At 41.1% G+C, this 9,873-nt stretch overlaps 1 protein-coding gene across 2 annotated transcripts; it reads right to left on the reverse strand.

Annotated features, from left to right (window-relative positions):
- Positions 1-162: 162 nt before the first annotated feature.
- Positions 163-6,132, reverse strand: plrg1 (pleiotropic regulator 1). 2 transcript variants are annotated; one of them, XM_014968273.2, is made up of 15 exons: positions 5,983-6,132; positions 5,666-5,772; positions 4,711-4,847; positions 4,521-4,571; positions 4,304-4,397; positions 4,126-4,216; positions 3,649-3,747; positions 3,459-3,551; positions 2,933-3,082; positions 2,641-2,742; positions 1,902-2,004; positions 1,693-1,801; positions 1,056-1,195; positions 717-910; positions 163-638 (listed from the first exon to the last, which is right to left on the reverse strand). In XM_014968273.2, the coding sequence occupies exons 1-15, from the start codon at positions 5,989-5,991 to the stop codon at positions 579-581; spliced, it is 1,539 nt and encodes a 512-aa protein (XP_014823759.2). In that variant the 5' UTR covers positions 5,992-6,132; the 3' UTR covers positions 163-578. The 2 variants fall into 2 exon arrangements, with proteins under 2 accessions (XP_014823759.2, XP_014823758.2); XM_014968272.2 differs by having other exon boundaries at positions 4,521-4,574.
- Between the last annotated feature and the right edge of the window lie 3,741 nt (positions 6,133-9,873).

Here is a 9,873-nt window from a genome sequence, read left to right on the forward strand (position 1 = left end):
TATGTAAGAACCCTGAATTTAAATAATTGAGATGTGTTGTAATGATTAAATGTTGATCAGTTACTAATATTTCTGTAATACAATCAGATATTTAAATGTGTCGACCTCACAGGTGAACCTGGAGGAGATTAAAAGAACCAGATGAAAATACTTCAGGAACACTTTATCCAAGGAGGTGGAGAACCTTTATTTAAAAAGCAAACAAGTTTGTAAAAAAGCAGTCTTTAATGAAAATGAGCAAAAATAAAGCTCAGATCAACAAAGGAAAGTTTTCATGTATGTACAACTAGTAATCAGCACTGAGCATTTTCTGGCTTCTGCCACATCAGAGGGAATAAAGCTTAGACCTGAAGAGTGGAGGAGACAGAACTGAGCGCTCATCAGGAACTCATCTGGAAGTTCCTGGCTCTCCAACAGGATGTTCTGACTGCTCTGGAAACATTCAGTGGTGACTGTACATGGTTTCTAAAATAAAGGAAGTCAAAATGGGACTGGTTTGGCTAAAGTCTCACAAATGAAACACAGTTTGTCTAACCAAAACAAAATCGGATGGATGGGAAATAATAAAAAAAAAATCTTCAGAATCTTTTTCTCTTGAGGATTTCTGGTTTCCAGTTGATCGGATGGCTTTCTTCAGTCTGTAAGACAGAAAACACCGTTAGGCCATTTTCCTCCAGACGGATTCTAAACTCATTAACTGGAACAGGATAACTTACAGCCGTGTCATCTTCTTTGTAAACTTTGATGGTTTTGTCAGCCTCGGCGGTGATCAGCCGGCTCTCGGAGTGGTCGAACAAGCAGGCGAAGATTCCCGACTCACTATCCAGCGATCCAGGCTGCACAGCGGCGTGGATCCGCTGGAAGTTGTAGCCTGTCCTCCAATCCCACATGTGCATGGTTCCATTGTCAGCTAGAGTACGAGCAAATTATTCTGTGTAAATCTATATGCTCTGTCACTTTGCTGCTGGCACACCTCATGATACATGTATCATAAGGTAATCAAGAGTCATGTTAAAGTGAGAGGAAAAAAAGTTTTTTTTTGTTTTTTTAATCACCTCCAGACACCAAAACACCATCAGAGTTGACAGCCAGCGTGTTGATGATGGCGTTGTGGCCGGAGAGGTTCTGGATGAAGCTGCCATCAGGGAACATCCACTGCTTGATGTTATCAGCTGATCCTGAAGCAAAGGTGTACCTGAAGGAACAAAGAACCAAATATTACATAAAAACTCCACCTTTGCATTTTTAAATAGAGGTTATTTCCAAAAAGGCTGTGTTGAAACAAAGAAACAAACAAAAAAACAACCCTCTTACACCTAGTAAACAGAAGTCAAAAATAATCCAGAGCTCCAAGTTCTTTCAGTCCATTTAGGGATCACTAAAGACATATTCTAGATGTTTTAGAGGTTTTAAAAGAAGGAGAAAGAAAATAGGACAATCAGAAGAAAGGAAAGGAGAGGTCAAAGAGCAAAAGAGAGACGAGGATGGTGAGGAGTAATGGCACGATGGAGAATGGAAGGCGGATCATTAAGTAAATAAGAAGACAGAATGAAAAAAAGAAATTAGAGCATCAGATGGGTAATAAAGTATTAAAAATTAAACCTTTTTTCACAGTTTTATTAAATAATAAAATACTCCAACCAAATCCCAGAATGTTTCCTGTCTGCACATTAAACCGAGTCTACTACTCACTGCCTGGGGTGCAGCACCAGAGTTCGGACAGACTTTTTATGGTTTGTCAAAGTCGCTCTGGTTTTTCCAGCAATCAGGTCCCACAGTCTGATGGTTGAATCATGGCTGCCTGCAAAAAACAGTCAGTCAGAGGGAAGACAAAGACTTTGTTTAAAAGCTGAAAGAGCACTGTCTTACATTAGCGTAAGGTTTTTAAAGCTAATATTTACCTGTGATGACTTGTGGTTCAGCAGACTGACATCTCACTGTGGCGACAGTGTTGGTGTGACCAGTGAGTGTGTGAACGTTTGCTTTTGTCCTGATGTCCCAAACCTGCAGGTATGTTAACGAGAGAGCATCATTTAAAACAAAGCTCCACTGCTAGAGATCCTCCCTCACCGTAGTTCGGACAGTCTACAATCTACTAGCTTCAAAATTTACAAGTACAATGATCTATTAAACAAAATTTAAATCACACATGAATAAGTGTATTCACACAATAAGTCATTTAAAAACATGGTGCGCCATCAGCCTCCAACTACTTCCTGTCATCTTTTTCTTCGTGGTTTGCGCCAGTATAAACATCTGGCTGTTGATGTGAAAAAAGTGTTTACTTTGGAGTTTTGCAAAATACACAAATTTCAACACGGACAAAAACCCTCAGCTCATCCAAAGGTCAAAGCTTTCCATCGACAGACAAGAGTTCTTTCAAAGTTGCTGTTTCCATTACGCAAATTTATTTTCAAAATGCCAAATTGCGCAATTATACGGTCAAAGGAAACACAACCAATGTTGCTCACTGAATAACATCTGGTTCCAGAGGTGAACTGTGACTGCTGCAGTCAAACAGAATCTTAGTTTACAAACTAAAGCCAACTGAACTGAAGGGAGTTAAACCTCTTTACTCTCTGCTCTGCTGCTTGGACTGCTGAGCTGACCGATGTGATGCGCTGCTCAGTGAGAGCTCACCCTGGCTGAAGCGTCTCTGCTGCACGTCACCAGCACATCAATCGTTGGGTGTAGATCCAAATCGTACACGGCGCTGAGGTGTCCATGGTAATGCCTGATCACCTACAGGTCAAAATAATACTGTCAAGATGCAGCTAAGACATCATTAAACAGATAACACAATAAAACATCCTTACATAACAAAACGTATGGATCTTTGATCTTTTTAACAAAACATCAAAGCATGTTTAAAACAACCATCTTAAAAAAATAAAACCCTCTTGCTGACAATAACCCTGTGTGAACAGTGTACCTTGTTGTACTCCAGATCCCAGCATTTGACCTGCTTATCCTCCCCGCAGGAGAACAGGTAGGGGCTGCGGCTGCTCACCGCCACGCCGCGCACCGTACTGATGTGGCCCGTCAGCGACAGCTTCAGCTTTCCGCTGGCCAGGTCCCAGATCTGTCAGCACACACATCCAGAAAATTATACAACAGATGGCACCTTGAAATGATGCTGAAGAGAGAGCCTGGGATATTACCTGGTATCCTCAAAGGAGCCTTTTACCAGGAATGAATTAATGCTGATATGAACTGTTCTAGATCAACTCCACCCATAAAAACACTCACATTATTTGAATGAAGAAAGAAATCAATAAGAAGAGGTGCTGAAACATGACGCTCACTTTCTTTAGCCTCATTCTTTTCATGATTGAGTAAAACCACTTTTAGATTATAACGGCTCATAGTTTTAAGTAAAAAAAAAAAAAACATGGCAATATTCACACTTCAGAAACAATCAAATGTTTCTTAAGTGTGAAGGGATGAGCACAGCTTACCTTTATAGTTCTATCAGCAGATCCTGTGACAAACCACTGGTTCCCAGGCTCCACAGCTATGGACCTCACCCAGCCCAGATGACCGCTGATGACCTGTCAGATCACACCCACCACAATACATAACCACACACACTCAGTTATCATTTTAGGCATGGATCGATGAGTTGTTGTTCAAATGGCATGCAGATACCCGAAACAGTTTCCATGGAGGATGCCACTGTGGTTTGGGCATCGTTGGTGCTCTCCTCATGAGCGCAGAGTTTCTGGTGCCTCCACCCTCCAGCAGGGACTGAAGCAAACAAACAGAACTTTACTAAACAAAAAAGGATCTTCATTTGTTCCACTGAGGTCATTTATAAAACATACTGCTGTGAACCATCTTTGGTTTCATGAAGCATAAAAAGTGATGCAGAATTAAAGCTCTTAACATACAGTTAATAAAATCCAGGCAAAGTTGAAAATTCAGGTCTCAATTATTCTAAATGGGGATAAAATGCAGGTTTTTGAATGTTGCCAGGTTGGTTTAACCGTCATGAAACACTGATTTCCTGCAAAGGTCTTCATGTGAACTCCATAAAAACAGACAGTTCATCTCTGACATGTCAGCTTTGCAATTCCTGCAACATGATGAAGACAAATGTTGAGAGGAAATGTGGGATTGTCTTACCACAGCAGTGGACTGAGGGTGAACTCTGTCTGCTCCTCCTGCGTGTCGATGGATTTCTGCAACGCTGGCTGCAGTCCGACTTGCCTCTTGCCTAAAGTTTTGTGACAAATTATAATCCAGGAGAGTTTTTATCTGACTTAATTCCAGGATTTTGTGTTAATATGTTTGAACACGTTACCGGACTTGTGAGGGAGGCAAAGCCAGCGCCATGGAGATGACGCCTCCCTCACTGGGATTCCTGTGCATCTTAGTGTCTGCAGTCAAAGCCACTCCTAAAGATCAGAAATTGTTCATACAGGTATTAAGTAATGTTCTTTCATTTACTAAAAACAACAACAAATCCCCCTCCTCCCCCCTGAAAATATTGGACATTTATACAAGAAAAGAATATTTACCAGGTCCCGAGGGATAAGCATGTGTCCCAGTGATCAGATATTCTGCTTCATCTCCTTAAAATTATTTTGTTAAAAAAGAAAAACAAAAGAGACTCAAAAACAACACCTCCCATATACGTTATAAAAGAAAATACTCTTAAAACTGTATTAATGGGGTCACTGGTCTGTGATGGAGACCTTTGTTCCTGACCTGGATGGGCGTAGCCCGGGTGGAGCTCCTGGCCCACTGAAAGCTGTGAGACCCGGTCTCTGCCCTCCTTCAGAACAGGCATGTGCAAAACCGGAGCGTACTCTGTTTTCAGCTTAACGCCCATCTTCATTTTGTGGCTGAGTCAGGAAACAATGAGGTGTTTTAACATAAAGGCATTAAAGTTCATTTCATTCACTTTAATTCACACTTTGTCTATTTTAATAAATGATTATGTTAAATATATACTTGGAATTAGTTCTGAAAGAGAGGTGAACAATACACTGAAAGCAGAGAAGAAGTTAGGCTGAAAAATATTAGAAAAATGTATATGTACTTATTTAGCCCCCTGACTCATTACTTTGGGGAGTCTAATTTTACAAGAGTAACAAATGCTTGGTATGCGTTTGCTAACTTTGTACATGTAAAAAATGACAGTTGGTTCACTCTTCTTTGCAAAACACCTTAAATTTAGTCTGTATGAGGAATTTATGGAAACAAGTGTTTCCAGGTTTTGCCAAAAATTCTCAATTAGGTGTTGGTCTGGACATGGAGTCATCATTCTAATACATTAGTATGTTTTGATCTGAGCCACTGCATTGTTCCTCAGCCAGAAGGTGAAACTAAATGGGACCAACACTGATGTAATTAAAATTAAAAATAACGGCTGTTATTGTAAAGGAGACAAAGCAATAGCACAAATTTCTGATTTTTGGCGGAGTTTGAGCGTAAATTCTTGATTATTAGATAAACAATTGTATAATAAAATACCCTCCCTAGATCTATTCCAACAGATGTGTTGTTCAAATAACCCACAAAAAACGCATTTATTACAGGAGCAAACCAAGATCACAGAATCACACAAGCACCATGTTAATTAACTTAAAGATGGTGTAAATCTGTGGTTACTTTCAGCAATTTATGAGCAACCGGTATGCAAATTCAGGCGAGATTTTACCTATCTTCATCCAGAGCGATGGTCTTAGCATGGTCAGAGACAAACATGTCATGAGTCCTTTTCAGAGACCTGAACACCAGAGTGTGGACAGAGTGCTTCTGCACTTCCTGTGGAAGCATATAACATTAGCTTAAAAAACTTATTAAATTTATAAAAAGACCATAATTCTCAAAATAAACATACTTGTCTCAAACATGTAATACATAAATGTTAACTGTTCCAGCTATTAGCCAGGCCCAACGGTATGTGCGTACCGTAGCAACTTATCTACGGTACAAGATCAACGAAAAGCAGTAATGAACACCAATATGTCTTACCTCCGTCATTGTGGTGATAAATATACAGCAGAATATGAACTTATTTCTTTTAAATTAAACCCGGTACCAAGTCCAAATATTCGACACACAAGTGTGCGAACCGCTGTAACACAAGCAACGCAGATGCCCCGGAAATAAACATAAGAGCTGTCGAGGGAATACAATTGGCGCCACCTACCGGCCGAGATGACCGGAGGACTTGTCATGTCCGGCTTGGTGGGACGGATTCAACTCCCAGAGCTGAGGGAGTTTTGTAATGTATTGTTTTTAGTAACGTGAAGTCACGAGTACAAGTTTCTCAAGGAGTCATTTTATTTCTGTTATAAAAATAAAAGTCATTGTATTTATACCTATAAAAAGCTTTAGGAAATAAATAAACAAACAAATCCCTGTTTTTTATTTTTTAGATATTTTTCCATTTTTATGAAAAAAAATATGAAAGAACATAGAGACATGCAGTCTATATGCATGTCTATATAGTCTTAAATACTGCAGAACTGCAGAAACAAAAAAACCCCCAAAAACTAAAGAAAGCAGTTCTTCTGCTATATATATATATATATATATATATATATATATATATATATATATATATATATATATATCAGTGTCTCTCATTGTATGAGGTAGGCTATATAGCTCCAAGGGTCTTGCCTAGGGACCCACACTGCATAGCTCAATTGCACTGTTGTAACTTGTAACTGTTGCGCGAAATTCCCGTAGGTCCAATACGGGACCTACGGACTTATGACTTATGACTTATAAGTCATAAGTCTTATGACTTATGTCTTATGACATAAGACATAAGTCATAAGACTTATGACTTATGTCTAAGTCATAAGTCAGTGCCTCACCAGCAATGAACCTCACCGCACGTCACTAATATATATATACTAATATATATATATATATATATATATATATATATATATATATATATATATATATATATATATATATATATATATATATATATATATATATATATATATATATATATATATATATGAAGGGCGCACAATCCTGATCCAGAAGGATCCCTCAAAGGGTTCAGTCCCATCCAACTATCGGCCGATAACCTGTCTCTCTACAATATGGAAGCTCATGTCAGGCATCATAGCAGCTAAGATAAGCGGGCACATGGATAAATACATGAGCACGGATAAATACATGAGCATGCCGATGCACAGAAGGGCATCGGCATAAATAGCAGAGGAGCCAAACACCAACTCCTTGTAGACCACACAGTCGCCCGAGACTGCAAAACCCGACACACCAACCTGTGCACCGCTTGGATTGATTACAAGAAAGCCTATGACTCAATGCCACACACTTGGATCATTGAATGCTTAGAGATGTACAACATCAATAGGACTCTAAGAGCCTTCATTGCAAACTCGATGGGGCTGTGGAAAACCACCCTTGAAGCTAACTGCAAACCACTTGCACAAGTGTCCATCAAATGTGGCATATACCAAGGAGATGCTCTGTCCCCACTGCTGTTCTGCATAGGCCTGAACCCCCTTAGCCAAATCATCAACAAGACTGGCTACGGATACCGACTCAAGAATGGAGCCACAATCAGTCACCTCCTCTACATGGATGACATCAAGCTGTACGCCAAGAGCGAGCGAGACATCGACTCACTGATCCACACCACCAGGATCTACAGCACTGACATTGGGATGTCATTCGGACTAGAGAAGTGTGGCCGGATGGTTACAAAGAGAGGGAAGGTCGTCCGCACAGAAGGGGTCTCACTCCCAGATGGAACAATAGCAGACATAGAGCACAGCTACAAGTACCTGGGAATACCACAAGCAAATGGCAACCTCGATGAGGTCACAAGGAAAGGAGCCACAGCCAAATACCTCCAACGAATAAGGCAAGTCCTGAGAAGCCAGCTCAATGGCAAGAACAAGATCCGTGCAATAAACAGCTATGCCTTACCAGTAATCAGATACCCTGCCGGAATAATTAGCTGGCCAATGGAAGAGATGAAGGCCACGGATGTTAAGACTCGGAAGCTACTAACCATGCATGGAGGGTTCCACCCCAAATCCAGCACCCTGAGACTGTACACGAGCCGTAAGGAAGGAGGCAGAGGACTAGTGAGTGTGAGAGCCACTGTCCAGGATGAAACATCTAAGATCCATAAATACATCAAGGACAAAGCCTCAACGGACGATGTGCTCAGCGAATGTCTCAGGCAATGGGGAACAGAGGACGAGGTGCTGGAGGAACCATCATGGGAAGACAAGCCCCTACATGGGATGTACCACCGACAAATAACAGAAGTGGCTGATATCAGGAAATCCTACCAATGGCTGGAGAAAGCTGGACTCAGGGACAGCACGGAGGCCCTCATCCTGGCCGCCCAGGAACAGGCCCTAAACACCAGAGCAATAGAAGCTCAGATCTACCACACCAGACAAGACCCAAGGTGTAGGTTGTGCAAGGAGGCCTCTGAGACAGTCCAGCACATAACAGCAGGGTGCAAGATGCTGGCAGGGAAAGCGTACATGGAACGACATAACCAAGTGGCGGGCATAGTGTACAGGAACATCTGTGCAGAATATGGACTGGAAGCCCCGAGGTCAAAATGGGGGACACCCCCAAAGGTGGTGGAGAATGACCGAGCTAAGATCCTGTGGGACTTCCAGATCCAGACAGACAAGATGGTAATGTCGAACCAACCGGACATTGTGGTGGTGGATAAAGAACAGAGGAAAGCCGTTGTGGTGGATGTAGCAATACCAAGTGACCACAACATCAGGAAAAAGGAGCATGAGAAACTGGAGAAATACCAGGGCCTCAGAGAGGAACTGGAGAAGGCCTGGAAGGTGAAGACCACAGTGGTGCCTGTGGTCATCGGGGCCCTCGGGGCAGTCACCCCCAAACTGGAGCAGTGGCTCAAACAGATCCCAGGAACAACATCAGACATCTCAGTCCAGAAATGTGCAGTTCTAGGCACAGCCAAGATACTGCGCAGAACCCTCAAGCTCCCAGGCCTCTGGTAGAGGACCCGAGCTCAGAGGATGAAAGAGACCACCCACGGAGGGTGAGAGGGGAATTTTTATATATATATATATATATATATATATATATATATATATATATATATATATATATATATATATATATATATATATATATATATATATATATAGTGATGAATATAGTGATGTGACATTCAGGAACAGTACGATTCATCTGCTCGTCTCTTTACTTATTAGATTGGACTGGAGTGTCGCTGAGAGCCGTTGTTTTATCAGATAGCCATACGCTGTCAGAATAGCATACATGCAGTGAGTACCATGCCTACGTATGCGCATTAAGAAGTCCGACCGTCAGAGGAGTTGTCAGTTCACCATACGCAGCAAGTTATGACGAAAATAAGTCATTAAATTGTTTTCAATGATAACTATATAGATATACATGTGTTGCCATGGTTTTCAAAGTGTATTTAAAGCAGGGTCTGGCTGCAGCTGGATGCCATACAACTGTTAATTACTGTTAATAATGATCTACGTCATGATTCTATGTTGCTGATTAAATAAAATCATATGGTAATGACAGCGTATGCATGTCTGAGCTAAGGGTACGACTATCTGACAACGTATGCTGATCTGACAGAACACCGTGAGTTTTGCTAAGCGTATGACGATCTGACCTGACAGAACACCCGTTCTTTGTTCTTGTAATGCTCTGTGTACACTGCATCATTATTTTATTTAATTATGTACGTTGATATTTAAATTAACAAATAACTAAAACACAAGAACGAAAGAGCACGCAGAGCATGCACAATGCTCTTTGATTGTTTTTGTTCAAAGTGGCAGCTGTAATATCTGCCATGGTGTCAGACAACCTGGCTTCATGTATTGGGAG

The sequence above is a fragment of the Poecilia mexicana genome, unplaced genomic scaffold, assembly GCF_051168715.1.
Source record: "Poecilia mexicana isolate PSO_F unplaced genomic scaffold, ASM5116871v1 scaffold_2, whole genome shotgun sequence".
NCBI lineage: Eukaryota > Metazoa > Chordata > Actinopteri > Cyprinodontiformes > Poeciliidae > Poecilia > Poecilia mexicana.